At 37.0% G+C, this 21,014-nt stretch overlaps 1 protein-coding gene across 1 annotated transcript in view; it reads left to right on the forward strand.

Annotated features, from left to right (window-relative positions):
- Positions 1–21,014, forward strand: part of LOC135362139 (alpha-mannosidase 2-like) — a 61,040-nt gene that overhangs the window by 22,728 nt on the left and 17,298 nt on the right. Inside the window, exons 2-5 of the mRNA XM_064575572.1 lie at positions 5,393–5,558; positions 6,885–7,103; positions 7,863–7,985; positions 11,726–11,840. Of these exons, the coding sequence (XP_064431642.1) occupies positions 5,508–5,558; positions 6,885–7,103; positions 7,863–7,985; positions 11,726–11,840 (508 nt within the window). The 5' untranslated portion in view covers positions 5,393–5,507. The remainder of the gene's footprint in view (positions 1–5,392; positions 5,559–6,884; positions 7,104–7,862; positions 7,986–11,725; positions 11,841–21,014) is intronic.

Below are 21,014 nucleotides of genomic sequence, written 5' to 3' on the forward strand. Positions count from 1 at the left end.
GCCACCTTTTTGTGTGCATCACAAGATGCTCTGTGCGTACCTTTGTCGTATTACCTACGCTATTGTATTGAACTTAACAGTTTCCGTCTCTCTCTTCTAGATTATAGGTGCTTCCACGACAGGGACTATGTAATCACATTCATAAGTTTGTAACTATACAAAACAGGAGGTATCCTTCTCTCTGTCCTTTTATTCTTTTTAAATTATTCATACACCACGTGGTTACTTTGTACATGTGTGTATTATATGCACCTGTGTGTTTATTTCCCCCCTCCCATGTTATCTGAACTCTTGTTTCAAGGAATCTTTGTTATCACATACGTAGTTTAGTTAATTTCTGTCATTTAGATTTTTATATGCCTTACACAGAAAAGCATTTAAGGCAGCTCAGTGACCTGGGTGAATTAAAACATTCACTCCACCATCCAGTGTGATTCATGTACCAGAGTCCCTGGTCAGGACGCCAGGAGGATTTTGTGAGGAAAAGGAGAGATTTAATTGCTCTTGGGATTCTACTTTGTGTCAGGCCTGAGCTATGTGATTTTCCAAACATTTTATCATTTAACTCCAATAAGAGTCTTATCTCCTGATTTTATAGATGAGGATATCAAGGCTTGGAGAAATGAAATACCTTGCCCAAAGCCTCTCAAATTCTAAGGCCCGTTGTGGGGTTTTCAGCTTGAATTCGTTCGATTCCAGAGCCCAGGAATCACAGAACTCTGTGATTTTTGAGACCTGTCATATGTCAAAATGGCTTTTTGTTTTTAATATCTTGATTCTTTTCCCCTTAGTGACTAACATTGTAAGCATTATGTTTTAAATAGAGAAAACTAGGTGGACTATATCAGAAAGACTTCAAGTCTAGAAATTGAAATTTTTATAAACATATAAATCTGTATATTTCCACATTCAGAAAATTCTCTAAGTTTACTACTTTTCTTTAGATTAGGCTCCACTGATGAGGCTACTTAGGGAAGATGAATATATTCTTATTTGAAATGAAATTTTTTACTATGCTGTCATTGATTAAGAATCAGACACACTGAGCTCTAGTCTGCTTTATTCTTAACTTTCTCTGTGATCTCGGATCTGTCATTTCTCCTGTCTTTGAAAAGGGGTTAATTATATAGCTTGTCGACCTTAAAAGCATTTTTTTGTGGAATTAAAATTATCAAAATGAAAATGATCTGATAAAATTATAAAACCCCATACCAGTAGGCATATTTATAAATGATACATTCTCCTAGTGGGATTTTTGTGCATTACTCATTTATCAACTATTTGTTGAATGTTATTCCGTGTCAGGTACTACACTAGGCACATGAAGTTACAATGATTTTTCATATGACCTGGTGTTTGCTTACTTGATTTTAAACTGCACTTAAAGGGGACTTGCAGATACTTCTCATTTTTATCTCCCTTACACAGTCTTAAATATATGTAATGCTTTTTAAATGTTTTCCTTGAATAGTGTTTTGCTTACCTCATGTCGTGAGGTCATAAGATGAGCTCCTTAGTATATATTGCAAGATTTTTTCTGTTCCAGTGTTCCAGTTTATAAATTTTCTTTTACAAATATAATATATTGAAATGCAAATAGCTTTCTGTGAATCCCAAAGAAAGAGGCTCCATGAGGATCTTTGGCATCAGGGAGGAAAGAAAATTCTCCACATATGAATTTGGAACTAAGGAAATTTCTACAGGAAAGCCCAGTTGTCAAAAAGGTACTTAATGAGCTTGACCTGTGAATAAAATGATTAAGAAGATGGCCAAGGGGGTAAGGTCAAGTTCAAAGCCTTATTATGGCACTTTTTTGCTGGGTGAGTCTTACCTGCATACCTAACCTCAGTTTCCTACCTGTTCAGTGGGAAAGATGAAAGGCTGTACCTTATAAGTTGCCTGTACAGGCCCAAGGGCTGGGCCGCACAGACAGGAAGCATGCTAAGTGATAACTCCAACGTCACTCTGACCATGAGGCATACTCCTTCCACTCTGCCCTTCATCCAGTCCTAGAAGGAGGTCCATGTGCTCCTAGACTCTTGTTCAGAGTTGGCACGAATTAGATTTGCCTTAAAGAGAGAGTGCCACAGTCATCTTTTTTAACATGGCATGAATCATTTCTACAAAAGGGATGAAGGAATTCTAAATATACTCATCCTCGATAGAGTCTTCAAGGACAGAACCACATTTACGATGGAATTCTAGTTCTTCCATAAAATGATTCCCAATTTGACATAAAGCATGTAGATGTCCTTTCATTTTTCTCTCAGAGTAGATCATAGTCTGTCACCTAATTTGATGGGCAGGTAGCATATGAATGCTTTGCCTCTGTGAGGTGAGGGTTGTTCCTTGTACACAGAGAATTGAGATCATTGCTGTAACCCCAGGTTAAGGGGGCTAGTGTCGTAATGAGAACGAGAAGGCTGGATGTGACCTGGTGATAGATGACAGGAGGAAGCTAATGTAAATGTGGGGAAAATCAAGGGGGAAAAAGTTCGGAGTTTCCTTTACAGTTACTTACAAGGTAAAATAGAAATTAACTGTCCCCATTTTTAGGATATAAGTATTACTCTCCTCTTCTTTAGTGTGAATCAGATATTATTAATTTTCAGTAACTGAGTTTGATATTTAGGATATTGAAACCTGTTGGTTTCATTCACAGCTGATGGGTTTAAATGGACTCCTATTTAGGGATGTTGGCAGTATAACAAATATTTGACTACCAAACATAATAAAAATGAACATTTAGTTAATTTTTGATTGTGTACTTATTTCCAAAGGAAAATATTTCATATGTGATTCTCCTTTCTCTGTACTCTACTTAAAATGTATGTAGATGAGAGTTGTGTGTATGTCAGGTAAATTTATGCTGTGGTGCGCTTGAAGAACATGGTGTGAATCTCTAATTATGTTAAAAAAATGATTTTCTTAGTGCAGCATTATACTCATTATATACTCTACACATTCCATTTTTGAACAGATTCCTGGCAAGATAATTATATAATCATTCAGTACAGTAGAAACATCATTATGGTCACATACTAATTAGCTACTAAAATGAAACAAAACAGAACCTAGTTCACAGCTTATTATAAAAAGTGATTTAATATTATATAAAACTAAATGTATGGTTAAAATTATTATTTGCTTTAAATGTGAATCTTTTTCCCCTATGGGACACGGGAAGGAATCTCTGTTCTGGATGCTTATTACCTAATTTATTGGTTGGGCACATGTTACATTTTATTATCAGAGCCCTTATGACTAGACCTGTGTAGTAGAGCATCCAACAAACCTGCCAGTAGGAATTCTAGGCTCAGTACCTGGATGTGCCTCAGGGCTTCTGCAGAATCAGGATACTGGCCCGAGTCTTCAGACCATATTATCTCTAAGCCTCTGGGAACATGGGGTTAAGCAGTAAATCACTCATTTCCGGGATGCTGGCTTAAACATCTTTGGTGCTGAGGATAGGTGATCCTCAACTGTTTTTCTTCTCCACGTTGCACATTAGGAATATAGTATTGTCTTGCTGGTAACAATGAATCCTGGCAGTTGTGATTCTCCAGGTGTGTTTGTGATGGGACAAGTCAGGTGACACGTAAGCTCTGGTAGAGGGCAGTAGGAGGGCACCAATAGGTTGGCAGATCCTTCAGGTAAGTCTGTTAGCATTGCCCTCACTATTCTTTAGAATTGCTTCTGTGGATAAAATAGGGTTTTACCCAGTATGTCAAGGCTTCAGTGTCCTTTGTAAATACGTTTTTGACTACACAGCTTCAGCCACTCTTCTCTCGCACATCTATGGAATCTCGGTGAACATAAGTGGTGTAAGCTAGGTTGTGTGATCCTGATGCATACTATAAGCCATTAGGAATTAGAGACATTTTTATTGCTGTGTTGTCGCTTTTGGTATCTCAGAATACTATTTCTATCATAAGAGCTTCTCCCGATAAACGCTTTATAAGTCAAACATTTTATAGATTTTATGCTACATGCTCGCTCTTTTCTTTTGTGTTTTCCTGTTGTCCTTCACTTTAGTTTTGACCACTGCAAGTATTAGTTTTACTTCTTATGCGATCTGCAATGCGATTGAAATACACAGAACACACGTAGAATAAAAGAGCACGACTACGCTTTCTAATGCACTAAATACACAATACTAGCTGGTGTCTGCCATCTTTGATGTAGCTGCTATGGGTCAGGGGGAGATGGGGTTGCTATTTGACTATTCAGTTCTGTGGTCCTGCAGTTACAAAATTGTATAGGAAACCAAAATATTTCAATCAAGAAAATATTCACTAATGAATCAGTGAGTTATATTATTCAAACATCCTCTTTGAAATATCTTTTGATTTATTTGAAGATAATCTGATTCAAATTGATCATAAAGTAAAATCATAAATCTTTCAAAGACTCTGTTTCATGAAGTCTGTGATATGATGGTCTAGAACATTTCTGCTCACAGGCAAAGCCATGAAACAGTGAGGATCTTCAACTAAGAATTCTTTGAATATCAAAGAAATTAAGAAGAGGACTTTAGGAAAAATGATGAAGTCCATGAATATTTTTTACAAATGCAGTTATGTTTAAAACCATCCTATAAAAATTAAATGCGTGAAGGTGTCATAATGTGCTAATATAAAATATTGTTGGAAAAAGTCTGCCAGAAACTCCAGTTCATTCATTTTTTTGCTCATTCTAAGAATTGCATGTAGTTTTAAATAATTGTCTAAACTTATTTTAATAGTGTGTGTTGTCCTTTTTCTAGCTAGGCCCAGTCAAATCTTTTTTAGCACTATTTGTATAAAATTTTAACACCCTTTTTAAGTGGAGCTACTTGAAATGATCTTTTTTCCAGAACCAACTCTCTTGGGGAATAAGGACCCCATGTATATAAAATAAATGTGTGATTCTGCATGGATAGCCATACATTTTTGTTGTCTTTTAGTGGTCTAAAATGAATGTCAGGATTTTAACTGAAATTAATTGTGGCTAAAGTACAAATAGGCAATGTATGTGTTTTCTTACTCAGCGAGCTTAGGCAGGGATCAGGAGATTAGTTGGATCAAGCTGATTATTTTAGAAAGGCTAATAAAACCATGTGTTATATAGGTCATTTTCTGGGCCATGGAAATAACTTTATTATAGTTCTATTAATGTCTTCCATTTGTATAACATTTTATTCTTAGAAAGTGAATCATTATTTCATTACCCTTTGTAGTGTGTGTTATTTGTGATGAAATTGCGTGTTCTCCAAAAATTTTACCAGAATGTGTTCCTTATAAGTCCTCTCCGTGTGTTGACTCTATGTCTACAAGCTGAGTCTTTACACATAGTGTAAAAGAAGTAGAAATACTGTTTTAAGACCCGAGTAGTGAAGCAGCTGTTTTTGCAGGTATCTTGTGGTCTGTAATCCTTCAGAACAAGACCGAATCTCAGTGGTCTCAGTCTATGTGAGTTCCCCCACAGCACAAGTGTCTTCTGCTTCCGGAAAGCCTGTGGAAATTCAGATGAGTGCAGTTTGGAATACAGCAACTACTATTTCACAGACAGCCTATGAGGTACGTTTTCGCCGTAGAACTTAAAGAGGCACCATTAAAAAAGCATAGCCAGTATGTAGTTTATATATGTATCCATGCTCCCTTTGAGTCATCACATTGGTGTATGTGAAGTGGTTAAAGTTGTGGATACCAGGGGATTTAACTGACCAGTTAAATGACACTAAAGGAAAAGAGATCCTGTGTTTCCTAGAATACTAATATCTTCTTTAGTGTGTATATCACATGTTATTATTAGTATGTTATTAGCATGTATATTGTATATCTTTGTAAGTATTGGAACTTTTTCCTGAAGTAATGAAGTCATCATTACCTAAAAAATTTTGAAATTCTTTGTTTAACTCAATTCAGTAACAGTTATGCACACTGAAGTTGAGATAAATAACACCTTTTCTAAATAACTTAGGTCCTTTCAGCGTTTCATTGCAAAGGTGACGTGACACACCATAAAAGAAGGACTTCCTAAAATAGAGGAAGGTGCTTTTTACCTGAGATACAACTGTGGAAAGCCTGGCCTGAAGTAATAGACATTTTTGGAGAAAATTTCTTAAAGTAATATTAAACTGGACCCCCGCATCACTAGAAAAGTTGAATTCTTGGAGTCTCGAGTGCAAATTAAACTGTACTTCTGAAGACGCAGCCAAAAGCTAGGAACTCTAAATGAGAATTACTTTGCTTGTTAAAAGCCATTGCTGGCTGCTTTCATAAATTCATAATCCTTTAGTTAGAAAGGAGAAGATAATAGAAGTTTTGGTCAGATGTTACAGGAAACAGCCTATCTAGAAAAGGGAGGAATAGCTCCTAGAAGGCAGAGGTCACGACTTACAGTGTGTGTGCATCCTCTGTGCTTTGTGCATTGTCTGCTGGACCCCAGGCATTCGATGGCCATGGTTAGCCTGCCTAATATTTATAGTATTACATTTACCACTTTTATTTTTAATGTACTTGAAACCATAGTATAAAAAGGGTCCTGATAATTAGGAAAAATCGTTGTTCACCTAAAGCTCCTACCTTCATGAAGCATTTTCTCCTCTGAGCATCCATTAAGAGCACCAGAGGACAATTGAGGTTGCTCGTATAATTTCATATATTGAATGAAAGCATTCATGCTTTTGATAGTCCTACCAACCTGAAGTTATTAGATTCCCTGGATAAACGGAAATGTGGATACTCTACCCATAAATTCTCAAAACATCTTTAAAGTAGAGTATTAAATTCTTTTTAAAATACGGTAGTTTTTTTGTTGTTGTTCTTACTAGATGTATAAATCCTTTTCTTTCAGTAGATTGCATTTCTCTTTAAAAAAATTCTCTCCTCTGTCTTTTAAAGATCTCCTTCCTAGTGCAGATGCCACCACTCGGACTGAAAGTGTATAGAATTTTGGAATCAGCAAGTTCAGACCCACATTTAGCTGAGTATGTGCTGCATAATGGTAACGTAAAAGATAAAGGAATTTTCAACATGAAGAATGTAAAAAGTACTGAAGAAGATATAACTCTAGAGAACTCCTTTGTTAAACTTCGGTTTGATCAGTCTGGGCTTTTGGAGGTATGTTCTGAATAGTTTCCAAATTCATGGAAGGCTTATCACTTTTATTATAATATGTGCAGATTATGTATGCAGAGGGGGGAAAGTCGATGCAAATACTCTGGGAGAAAGGATGGATGAGCTATATGTATCTGATATATGTGGTCCACTGTGACCACTTGCTCCTAACAAGGGTGGTCTGTGGGTGGTGCTGCTCTGTGAACTGTTACTGGTCCACAAGATAAGTATAGAAGCTGTAATGGTTGAGAAAAATGTTTGTGGAAACTCTGAAAGCACAATGACACAATAAATTTATGCCTACTGAATCTAATAATAAAAAATTTGAGTGTATATTTGGTATATCACTTTAAATTTAATTTTTCTAGTAATTCACTCTTATTGTACTTCACAAAAATATTGGTCCATGCATACTGGAAATAAAAAAATAAACCTGCTTCTTCAGTACAGAAAGTTTGAGAAGCACTGGTCCACATCTCTTAATTTGTGTATCTCTTTCTTCCTTAATGAAGTGTGTTCTTTTTGTTTCTATTGTGAAAGTTTTAAATTCTAAGTATTAGCTATAAAAGTATACTTTTAAATATAAGATTTTGGGTGTTCATCCAAGAATCGTGAACATTAGAGGCTGAATGTTAGCATTTTTCTGTCTGTCTTGTGGTTTTTTCGTGTTTTTTTTTTAATCAACATATACATGGAACCCGATGCAACATCATTAAAATCTTAATATAGTAAGTTGCTTTTAAACATTGTTTTTATCCTTAGGAAATGATAAATAAAGAAGACAGTAAACATCATGAAGTAAAAGTGCAATTTTCATGGTATGGAACCACCAGTAAAAAGGACAAAAGTGGTGCCTACCTCTTCTTACCTGATGGGGAAGCCAAGGTAAGTGCCAATGAACTGAGCTGTGAATAAGCATTTATTGAAAGAGTAATGAAGAAAAAAATAAGTTCATCTCATTATTTTGTCATCTGTTAGGTATAGATGAGTTGGTTCCACTATTATATTTCCTTATTGACACTTGGCAATCGGTAGTCGTGAGTGTTAGGTAAACAAATAATTTTTCAGGGTTGGAATTCATTAAGGTGCTACAATGAACAGTTGCTCTCCATGGAAAGAAGCCAGATTTGTTGGAGGGTTCAGGTGCTGTTGTGGTGTTCTGTGTGGCACAGCACATATACAGAGACAAATTATCTAGCCATAGGAGAAAAATAATTTGTCCAGTGGGCCATTTTTCTCCTTAACTTTCAGCACTTTAAAAAACAAAAAAAATTTTCCCTCCCCTTGACTGTAAAGGTGTAATAATATATACAAATTTTGGCACATTTTTGAAAATGCAGAAAACTGAAGAAAACAATAAAATTTACCAACTATTCCAAAGGCCATGCAAACCACTGCCAACATTTTGATGTATTTTTTATTGTCTTACTGTGCATATCCCTTTCTCCCCCATTTTCACTGTTGTGACAGTGCTCACAATCAAATGGTATATTCTTCGAAAACACATTTTTAATATATACTGTTGTGATTAAAGGTCTGAGGGTCCAATGTCTAACATGGTGACTGTAGTTGATAACACCATATTATATGATATGCTGAGAGAGTAGAACTTAAATGTTTTCACACACACAAAAATGTATATATATGTAAAAAAAAAAAAAAAGAATTTCCTATTGTTGCATATGTAGATTTTCTCCCAATACTTCACTACTGTAACATTGTGATAAGCTTTCTTTGTAGCATTCTTTTTATGCAGTGATGATTATTTCCTGAGAATAACTTTCTAGAAGAGTTATTTTGTGTCAGTGGATGAGGCCTTTAAGACTTGATACAGGGGCGCCTGGGTGGCTCAGATGGTTAAGCGTCTGCCTTCGACTCAGGTCATGATCCTGGAGTCCCGGGATCGAGTCCCGCATCGGGCTCCCTTCTCGGCGGGGAGTCTGCTTCTCCCTCTGACCCTCCTCCCTCTCCTGCTCTCTGTCTCTCATTCTCTCTCTCTCAAATAAATAAATAAAATCTTTAAAAAAAAAAGACTTGATACATACTGGGGCGCCTGGGTGGCTCAGTTGTTAAGCATCTGCCTTCGGCTCAGGTCCTGGTCCCAGGGTCCTGGGATGGAGCCCCGCATCAGGCTCCCTGCTCTGCGGGGAGCCTGCTTCTCCCTCTCCCACTCCCCCTGCTTGTGTTCCCTCTCTAGCTGTGTTTCTCTCTGTCAAATAAATAAAACCTTTAAAAAAAAAAAAGACTTGATACATACTATTTCTCTGTCCTCTAAAGTGACTGCATAAATATTCGCTCCCACCAGCATTTTTGAGAGTAGCTCTCTAATATACCACTCCAAGCACTGAGAATCAGTCATATCAAAAGCTTTACCTATAATAATGGGTGAAAAATATTTTACTGTTAAGTTTTTGTGATTATTAGGGAAGCTAAACTTCATACATTTATTTCTCTCTCCTATATCTTTTGTGAGTTACATATATAAGTTCTTTGACCATTTTTTTTACTGGTATGACTTACGGATCTATAAGCATTCTTTATATATGGTAAAAATTAATCCTTTTTCCTATATACTGCAAAATGTTCCATCAGTGTGTCATTTAATTTAATTATGTTATGCTGTTATAGTATTTTTTTTTAATTTTTGTGTAGTCAGTTCTGTATTTTTTTCTTTAGAACATCTTCCTTTGCTTTTCTACTTATATAGGTTTTCTCTACTTCAAGATAAGTTAAATATTCTCCATATTTTGTTGCCTAGAAACCTGTCTCCTGCAGAAGTTACTGTTGTTCTTCAATTTCGAAAAACCTGTTAACCGAAATCAAATAATAGATTTTATTTTATTTTATTTTTTTAAAGATTTTATTTATTTATTTGACAGAGAGAGACACAGAGAGAGAAGGAACACAAGCAGCAGGGGTGGGAGAGGGAGAAGCAGGCTTCTCGCTGAGCAGGGAGTCCAATGCGGGGCTCGATCCCAGCACCCCGGGACCATGACCTGAGCTGAAGGCAGACGCTTAATGACTGAGCCACCCAGGCGCCCCAAATAATAGATTTTAAAGAATAGCATTGACCGTTCTAAGGAGTCTAGTTTTTTGTTGTTTCGATTTTTTTTTTAATCAGTGAGGAATTAAAGGTAAACTACAGCTCATAGTAGCCGTTCTAGGAAGGGTAGTGGATCCTAAGTATAAGCTGTATCAGTCTGTTCTCACTTGGACAAGAATTTGGGTTTTGGGTTTTTTTTTTTTTTTTTTAAGATTTTTATTTATTTATTTGAGAGAGAGAGTCAGAGAGAGGGCACAAGCAAGGGGAGCAGCAGAGGGAGATGGAGAAGCAGGCTCCCTGCTCAGCAGGGAGACCAACGTGGGGCTTGATTCCAGGAACCTGGGATCATAACCCCAGCCAAAGGCAGACGCTTAACCGACTGAGTCACCCAGGCACCCCAGGAATTTGGTTTTGATTGACTGTTCTTATACCAAAGAAAAAATGAAAAATAACAATACTTCTGGAATATTATGCATGGACAATTGTGACTAATTTATTTAAAATTATTCTATCTTTAAATAGCTCTAATATTAAATTAAAAAACCAAGAGAATTATCATATATTTACAAAGAGAAAATAAAAGACTATCAGGGAGGCAGGTGGGTGCATCAGAAACAGGTAGGAGCCCAGAAATCCCCATGCCAGCTTTCATCTTCTTCCCTTACTTTTTAGCTATATGGTAAAATTAGGTCCAAGAACTTTGTAAACTCTTAATGCATTATATTAATTTCAGAATATTTTTTCTAGAACCAGAGAGGTACATTTGGAAGAAAATTTCACAGTTGTGAAAATCTGATGCTACTTAAGTAGTTCGCAATGCAAGCCTAGCTCGTCATGCCATTGTTGAGCTTCTGCAGCCTGTAATGCTTAAGAAAATATAATTCCTTCAAAAAAAAAGAGAAAATATAATTCTTCATAAATGCTTTCAATGTGTCCCTATGTCACAGACGTATGTTCTGTTCCTGATTTTTCTTGACAACTAGATTCGAAATGACGAAACCTTAAACCAGTGGTTGCCATAGTTTTTTCAAGTTTGTAAATTTGCTTTATATTCAGCTAGTTCTTTCTAGTAAAAGGGCAGTGTGTTTTATAGACTAGTAAACCTAACTGTGATTAAGCAATTCTCTGAATCCTGCTTTCTGTTTGCTTAGATGACTCCCTGTGGTCATCCTTGCCACCTGCCCGACCCCTGAACATTAGGGGGCCACGGTTATAATAAACGTTTGCCTGGGAAAATGTCACTGCTGTAGAATGAATGGTATTTCTAATAAATAGCACATGGACAATATAGAAGGGTTTTAATTAGAAATTTTTATAGCTGGGAGGGAATGTTTGTAGATCACCTAGGCCAGTCAAGTTGTAAACATTTTTATTTTCTATTTTCAGCACTTTTTGTCTAATGAAAAACCTTATACTCCATTTTTATAGCATGCGCCTGTTCTGATACCTTGTAAGGTTTTGTTTTCACTTGAGATTGCAAATATCAGGTGGTATGTATTTGCCATTTGGGAAATGATAATAAACATCCCTTGGAAAAGTTAAAAGCTGAATTTTTTTCTTAAAAATGTCATTTCCTCCTCAGCCTTATGTTTACACAACACTGCCCTTTGTCAGAGTGCAACGTGGAAGGTTTTACTCAGACGTGACTTGCTTTTTGGAACATGTTACCCATAGGGTCCGACTGTACAACATCCAAGGTAAGAAAACAAAGCAATAGCTGTGAAACATGTACTCTGGTTCTAGAATTCTTTGTGTGTCGTCTTTAATAAACTAGCAATTGGTTTTTTTTGTGTTTTTTTTTGTTGTTGTTGTTATGTTATGTTAATCCCCATACATTACATCACTAGTTTTAGATGAAGTGTTCCATGATTCGTTGTTTGTGCATAACACCCAGTGCTCCATGCAGTACGTGCCCTCTTTAATACCCATCACCAGGCTCACTCATCCCCCCACCCCCTCCCCTCTAGAACCCTCAGTTTGTTTCTCAGAGTCCATCGCCTCTCATGGAGCAATTGGTTTTTGAACATGGTATTTATGGTGGTCTTTCCTAAACTTGTCATTATACTCACTGTGTGGTTTAAAAATATACTTAGCCTTTTGATAATCAGAAATGGTAAAACATTTAACTCTACATATGTATGTTCTTTCCCTATATATATCTCCTCTTACGTCTCATAATATTTGTCTTGGTCATGAGTTCATTAATTGGAATCTTTATTTCTAAGATCTAAAAACAGTGGGGTTTTTTGTTGTTGTTTTAATTTTACAAAATGGGAATTCTGTCAATTACGGCTTTCAGTTAGTAGATCATTGACCGTCTCTGACATGCACACACCCCCCCCACGTATGGCCTGCCTTAAATATGGAATGTATTACAATAGCAGGTGTTACTGGAATTTAACTTTCTTTTAAGAAAAACGTTCGTTACTAGTTCTTTCTGTTTACAAGTCTTTACCTGGGAGAGTATAAAATCGGGCGATTGTTTATTGCTTTTAGGATGGGACTGATGAGCAGCATCTTTATCAACCAAGTGACAGTAAATAGGCTTTTAATCCTCTTAGGGACTTAACCATGGGCAGTGGTTCTTGTCCTTCCTTAGGATTTGGATGGAGCCGTGGCTCCCAGACACCCTCAGAGTTGCACATTTATGTTGGTTCATGTTGAATTCACTTTTTTTTAGAATGGAGTACTTTTCCAACCACAAATTTAATCCTAGTAACCAGACCACTTAACCATGGTATCAACTCTCTTAGAAAAGGACCTCATAAAAATGCCACTTTAGATTCTTCTTTGCTGTTAGCTAGGCTGAAAAAGTTAGAAAAGGAAATATTGTTTCCTTGAATCTTTATACCAGTAGATAATAAAGCGTTTGAAAACTAATGATAAAATATATGGGCAGGCGCTGTTTGCTTTTTGGGTTTTGTGGGGAAGCAAAGGGTACTGTGTTCAGGGAATGTTCACTTTGCTACCTACAAGAAAGTCTGAAATAATCTTTTATTGAGTTTTATTGAGTTTTCTAAAATCTCTGGTAAGCCAGAAACAATATTTTTGACCATCCTTTTCTACTCTTGCATAAGCCATTGTTCAACATCTCTGAGAGCTCTAAAATTATACCTTCAGCTATGGCCAGAGGTTTCATTTTATGGGTAGAAAGTAGCATCCCCATCACACAGGAGATGTGCTTATCTGCTTTTAGATTTGCTTAAAAAACTGTTGCTTGTAATGGAATGTTTCTTCCTTGAGTACAGCATGGCCCCCACTTTGGCCCAGGCCTGTGTCATCAAGCATGGTTTACTGTTGTTTTTCCTTAGGTCTAATTAGGAGGTAGGCTGTGTGACAGAGTTAATGCTGAAGCAGCTCGCCAGAGAATTCCTACTTTCAGTCAAGTCCGTTTGCTTAATTGCTTTTCTTTTTGTTTAAATGAGTCTGTCACCATCATTGCAGCCTCAGAGTTTTCGCAGGTTGTCCAGGGGATCTGGAGCTCATCACAGAGGATGGTTTCCGTAAATTAGAGGGCCCTCTTCTGCTGCTGTGACTATAAGCTTAGTTTGCCGTCATATCCCAGTGGTTGATTTGGAAATTAATAGGCTCTGACTTGCCTGTGTACTCAACCCAACAAACATGCATTTACCAGGCCCTAAAAGCTTTTCTTTTCTCCTCTTTCCTTCTCCCCAGCTAAGCAGTCCAAAATGCCCAATGGCTGACTAGTAGCCCCTTTGCAGAACCAGGAACCACCAAGATTTAACTGCCTCCCAGCCCTCCAAGGTGACAATGCCAGTGGATTGGTCAGTTAAGAAAGAGAAGTTGTTCTCAACTGGACGCTTAGAGTATTAGCATAACAAAAATAATAATAATAAAATAAGAATACAGATCTCGAATTGCCTCTGGATGTCACAATGGGTGGAATAAACAGGGTGAAGCATTTGGATGAGATTTCTGTAGCTTGAAAGCAGAAAGCTTCAGAAGTTGGTGGGAAACGACAGATAAATAAGTTAGGTATAACGTGAAGTTAACTTAGAGTGCTTCTCCAGATGGGTTTTACTGTTCTTGGCTTGGATTGAACCTGAAACCAGCGTGTATAACCATTCGAAGTGACATAGCAATCTTTATTTTTGCTCTCTCAAGCCCAGAGTGTTTATATTTTTTGTTTTTTTCCAACATGAAAGCGATCGGTGGGAGATGGAGATACCAGTTCACCTGAAAGGCTTTCATTCAAACTATACATCCTTCTATGTTTGTATCTGAGCCCCTCTCAACAAATCTCCCTCTTGGAAAAAATAAGCCCCGTTGTGGAGAGAGAGCCTCTTCTCAGTCGCCTTCCTGACCTCCCTCCATCTGTCGTTTTCTTTCACATACCGGTGCATGAAGGCTCAGGTTGTCTGGATCCTGGCTCATTGGGGTTTTAATTAAATCACTGGTCGAAACCTAAGGAAGAGATGTGAGGTCTTCAGGGTGTTTGGATGTCGACGAGTTCAAAGTGCCTGAATGGGGTCTGGTTATGCTGCACCAAAGCAGCCATACTGTGAAATACTTGAAAGCTCTTCGGTGTTTTAAACTTCGGCCTCATGTAAACCAGGTATCTGGGCGATTGATCAAAATCCATGGACAGGATGTAGCTTTTCGTCTTAGGTGTAGAGAAAACATCAGCCAACTTCCATGCTTTTGTCGAGTGGCTTGTGTTTAATATTTCTTGAAAGAACGTAAATACCTACTTTCAAATTTAACTTTCTAAATTGTCTTTGGATGTATGCTAATTGTGCCCCCTTTAAATCAACTGACCAGATGCAGTTATTCGGATGAGTATTAATGAATAGAGCCTGTTTGTTGTTAGTACCAAATTTATGAGCCAGAAAAAAATGGGGCTTGGGGGAGAGAAACTATTAATATTTTATGATTAGGTACTATAATGGTATTAGGTTACTAAACCATTAATTATACAAAAGATTTTATTACCTCTCAGCAACAAGGATAAAGAAACAGAAGAGTTGATATTATGGAATATCTGTCTTTATTGAGAGTCTATATTAAATGTTTCAAATTCAGTTTACTTGAAATATTCTTTTAAAAAAACTAAAGTAATACAAACCTGATAAAGTATCCTTAAATTCCTCAGTCTCTATTTTAGTTACTCTTTGACCGTTTTCTCCCCCAAAGTAACCTTTGGCTCCAATTAAGCTTTGGGAGAGAACAAAAGCAAGAACAGAAATCAAACAGCACTTCCCAGATTATAAAAACTGTGTGGTCATCATTGATTTTGCAACAAACTGAGTTGGGAGGCGTAGGTTCAACCAACTTTGTTTTTTTGTTTTTTGTTTTTTTCTTGGTGTTTTATATTTAAGTTTTAGTGTCTATTTGTGTTCTCTCCAGATTCTGAAAATGGTCAGAGGTGCAGTTTAGAGTCCTCTCTTAACATCATTTAAGCTATTAAAAAACACTCTTGTGTTTCTTTTCATTATTGTTCAAACATTACATTCAAAACGTTTCTAGAAATATTAAATTAGAGGAAATCTTGTGCTCACTAGCTTTAAAAGCTCTACAAGATCAGAGGGATTTGAAAGAGTTCTAATGCAACACAATGTATCGCCTTCTATCAGGTTAAATAAGAAATCCATTTTGTAGCACCCATAATTTAATGAAATGCCCTTTTGGAACTTTTTTTTTTTAATTTTTCAAAGATTATATTTAGTTTGTAGAAAATAACATTTTTCTGGAGGAAAAGATGGGAGAAATGAGGATTAATTTTTCTTGCACTATAATCATCTTTCATTAAATTGAAGCTTTTCATGTCACTAAGGCTACTTTAGCTTTTTTTTGTTAATCTTGATTTGGAAGATAGAATGTGATACAGGCAGAAGCCCCTGTATCCCCTTACGTTATATTTGTTTCATCACAACAAGTGCATACCTTGCAGTGACATCATGATCAGTAAGTGGCATTTGCTAGCTGTGGCTTCATTTGTCTTTGGAGTTGTAATTATTAGACTTTGGTGCCCTAGTTTTTTGACATCAACAGCTACTTTGAAGAATGAGGTTGCTATGGGTTACCAGTGTGTCCTGTACATTTTCACTAGCACAAGGTTCAGGTTCCAGATCGGTTAAAATATATACCTTCAAGCTTCCCTCCGCCTCTCCGCCCCAGGACTACGTTCTCCTAGGTGGGTGTTTGTGAATGAATGAGTATGTGTGTAAACCATGTTTCAACCCTTAAGAGAAATATCTAAATGCAATACTTTTGCCTATTTTCCACCAACATACTATGAAAGTACTATATGTAATGGATCTTGCTAAAAGAAAGCAAGTAGCCTGGAGGTAAAATGTAATGAACTGCCATCAAAAAGTATGGAAGAAAAGACTTTCCTTTGGCTGCAATGACTGAGTAATTTCCTTGCATGGACACATTTAGCATTCAAAAAGAGGTCGCTTAGTTTTTCTCTGTTTTGAATATGTAATATGATTGGATTCATAACATGACCCTTGACTTTTAGAAAGTCAAAATGAACTCCATCTAGTTAAACACATAAGAGAATCACACTGGGAATTAGAGGTCTGAATCCTCAGTTGTGCCTTGAAGCCAACCAGTGACCTTGAGTTTGTCCTTAGATTTCTTACGGACTCAGTTTCTTAAACTGTAGAAAGACTAGATAGATGGCCAATTAGGTATAACCATTAAAGAGTCTTCACAAAACTTAGTATTACATAAAGTCTCTGTTGTGCTTAACTCCTTGCTCCTAAATTCATCTTCTAAGGATGGTTGAATCTGGGCCTTCCATCCCTGGAGTCCTCCTCCTTGTAAACAAGGTCTCAGAGCTTCACTGAAGTTGTTTTTATTTCCATGAAAAGATTCATGAGGATATTAAAATGGTTTGCAATCAATCTCTCATTTTTTTCCCAGGACTGCGTTCCATATTTAGTTTAAGAGTAAAAAGCATTAAGTAAGTTATGGCTAGGCAGACTTAGGTAATTCAGACATTTTTGGAATACCATAATATGCAATTGACTGCTAAGGATTTTTCTTTCCTGTTAATTGGAACTTTTAAAAATTGAATTAAGTAGCTATGTGTTGAATCTGATTATTCCCTACAGGCATGAAAGAGGAGGTTATTTTAAGGGACTATAAGCACATTCTGGCTACACAAATTGAGAACTCAGAGGTTATCTTGGGGGCTCGTTGACAGCAGCTGCTGTGTTGAAAGCATAGCTTCTTAGCAGGGAAGCATCCTCCCCCACAAATAAGTGTTGTACTAAACTCAGATGAAGGGCAGGGGGATGGGAAATATAGGGGGAGTATGGTGGTTAAGAGCTCAGACTCCAGAGTCCACGTACCTGCATGTCATCCCCAGCTCCTATCCCAGCTCTGCCGCTTACTAGCTAGCTGCTTGACCTTGCGCAAGTTATTACCTCTCTGTCCTTGGTTTTGTCATACTGAAAAAGGTGACAATAATAGAATCCACCTCACAGAAGTGTTGGAAGATTAACTAAGTTAATATACATAAAGCCTGGCACATATTAAGTGTTGTGTCTCCTTAAGAGGTTGTGTAGGCTTTGGGCACCTGGGTGGCTCCGTCGGTTAGGCGTCTGACTCTTGATCTCAGCTCAGGTCTTGATCTTAGGGGTTGTGAGTTCAAGCCCCACATTGGGCTCCGTGCTGGGTGTGGAGTCTACTTAAAAAAAAAAAAAAAGAGGATGTGGGCCAGATGAATTAGACATAAGTGTTACAAAAGACAGTAGCCATTGAGGGTAGGGGGTGTTGGGGAAGATTTGATAAAGGAAGTGAGCTGTTGAGATGCTATGTCTTAGAGAAATGTCATTTATATAGGCAGAAAGGAGGGAAAGAACATTACAAAGCGTGAAGTGGGGTTTTTTTTTAATCAGACTCCTTTGATCCTATTAGAATTTGAAAAACTATTACATATATTTAAGTTGGCATCTAGTTTTTATACATTTAAAGAATTGCAGATTTTTTTTCTGGAATATAATAAATATTGACATTTTAAAATAAGCATATCCAGTGAGTAGCAATTTGATTTCCAAATCATGCATTTTTAAAAAGGCCTGAATAAGATCTTTAACAGTCAAATTTCACATCCTTATTTTCTCCTTGAACTCGTATTTCCATTCTACTTCCACAGAATTTTATCTTAATGTAATATTTTTATGCTTGAGAGTCTTGTTATTCATCAACCTTTCATTACTCTTGTGAAATACATATGTATGTGTATATTAAGTTTGAAAATTCTATCATCCTAAAAGTAAGTATTAATTTTTTTCTGGATTGAGTTATAAAGATTATTAGTAGTATACAGTTGATCAAAACAGTCCCTGTATAGGGGCACCTGGGTGGCTCAGTCGTTAAGCGTCTGCCTCCTGTATATTGCCATTTTGGTCATTTATTTCATGAATTTATAGGAAACATTTTGCTCAGTGGATGAATCGTTTCTACCCTTTGTATCCCCATATGTTCATGTATCCATTGGTGAATGTTACTTATTGCTAGAATGAGATAGATTTCAGCATCGATTTTCTTCTTAATTTTTGTTTTTATAAAGGTAAGGCCAAAAAATGATGTTACCATAAATAGGTGGGAATGGAAGGAGTTCTATTATAAGAATGTCATTCAGTCCCTTGAACTCCTTATGAGTTATGGTCCATAAATCACAGAATTGTCTATTGTCAAACTTGAGTTTCAATCAATTATTTTTAATGATCTACTGCCTGACAAATTGATTAGATACACCTTCAGTTTTGTTGAAGGCAAACAATAGAAAATCACATGTTTTGGAAAATATTTGTTACCCAGCCTTTAAAGTTCAACCAAACACCAGTATTGCAAATTGTCTCTGTTCAGCGTCCACTGGAGTTAGGATGAATGAGTGGTATGCTACTGATTCTTTTTTGTTAATTCAAGAGAAGGAACGGTAAAAGTGTGATTAAAAAAAAAAAAAAGAAAAAAACAAGGAAGAACTGCTTGCCTCCATAGCAAGATCAACTTGAGAAGTAAGAGTACACAGAATCCGGGCTTCCTGCATTAAGCTACCTTGGAAAGGAGCGTGTTTGGGAGAGCGGGAAGTAGGCAAGTTCAGAGTGACTGTCAGTGTGGAGAGTATGCGAACAGACCATTATGAGTATTCTAGCATTCTTCCCTCGCTTGTCCTGGACCAGCCCCAGCTTGGATCATTGGGAAGGGAACAGGAAAGCTCTACAGTGTTGTGAGCTGTTTTATTCACTCCCCATGGAAGTGCTTTCGTTAGATCTTGTCTGTTTTGGATTTAAAAAAATGTTACTGATGTAGATGTTGTATTCCCTCCAAGAGAGAGCTTCCAAAAAACCTATTGTTTCTTTTTTTTTTTTTTTTTTTAAGATTCTATTCATTTATTCATGAGAGATAGAGAGAGAGAGGCAGAGGCAGAGGGAGAAGCAGGCTCCCAAGGAGCAGGGAGCCTGATGCGGGACTCGATCCCAGGACCCTGGGATCATGACCTGAGCCGAAGGCAGACGCTTAACGACTGAGCCACCCAGGCGTCCCAAACCTATTGTTTCTTAAAATCAATGCTTAATAGGACAAAAAAAAAAAGACAGCTTTCAGTGTTATTGTGTGTTTTTTTCTGTTACTAGGTCTTCAAGTATATTGTAGTTAATTGGTGTCATCTTTAACCAAAAATTGCAATCCATGGAATCAAAATGCTCTACTTTTCCTATTATGCATTTACTTTTGTGTCATTTTAAGAATTACTGAAATGAAAAGCCTAAAATATGTAGACTAGTGCCTTGCTCATGATAAGTTGATCAATAAGTCGTAGTAGTTATTTATCAAGTGCTTTAGAAATGAAACGAAGTGGTGCATCATCATTTTCTTAAATTCAAGACTTGGAATGAAATTTACTCAAATTTATATTCATGAAAGCAGATGTTAAAATTTTCACTTGTGGAGAAATAGTCAATATGAACATTTACAGACCTGGAAATCAGCAAGTACCTCAGAGGATAAATTAGATCTTACAATGGATAGGCAAGTTGAATAAGTCAACATGGACAAAAAGGTCATCTAGTTATGGGAGTTATTACCATTTTTATTCTTGGTACTTTCAGATATGAGTACAGTTTTAAAAAATGATAATATTTGCTTTTTTAGAAACATCATCTCCATATTGTCCTACTAAATTTATCATTGTTGCGAGAATTGTCGTTTATGTGTTGAGTGAAGCAGTGTGTATTAGTTAATAACCCTAAGCGTCAACTCCTGGTTAAGTTGGGTAAGTTCGGGGGCACCTGGGTGGCTCAGTTGTTAAGCGTCTGCCTTCGGCTCAGGTCATGGTCCCGGGGTCCTGGGATCGAGCCCCGTATCGTGCTCCCTGCTCAGCGGGAAGCCTGCTTCTCCCTCTCCCACTCTGCCTGCTTGTGTTCCTTCTCTTGCTGTGTCTTTCTCTGTCAAATAAATAAAATCTAAAAAAAATAGAATAAAAAAGATAATAATTTTTATGTATACAAATAATATATATGTATACTCTTTTGACAAAAGTGTCACACATTATAGTATATGTATATAATGTAAAATCCCTCTAGAATCTGTGCGTGGTCCCTATCCACTACTCAAGAGAGGTAATCAGATACCTGTGTGCACTCTCGGATCACTTGCATTCTCTCTCTCTATCTCCTCTCTCTCTCTCACACACACCTCTCTTGCATGCATATCTGCAGAAAGGTATAGTATTGTGTTTGGTTTTAGCAAAAAGCTCATCACACTGTACAAATGCTCCATTCACCTCTTGCATCAGATATCTTTCTTTCCCGGGCAGAGAGCTACCTCATTCATTTGCTACAGAGCAGTCCAAAACGTGGATGTACTGGTTTTATTATTCATTTGTCTGTTGGTGG

The sequence above is a fragment of the Mirounga angustirostris genome, unplaced genomic scaffold (genome assembly GCF_029215605.1).
Source record: "Mirounga angustirostris isolate CCGP_5_RB_7025 unplaced genomic scaffold, mMirAng1.0.hap1 SCAF_12, whole genome shotgun sequence".
In the NCBI taxonomy this organism is placed as follows: domain Eukaryota; kingdom Metazoa; phylum Chordata; class Mammalia; order Carnivora; family Phocidae; genus Mirounga; species Mirounga angustirostris.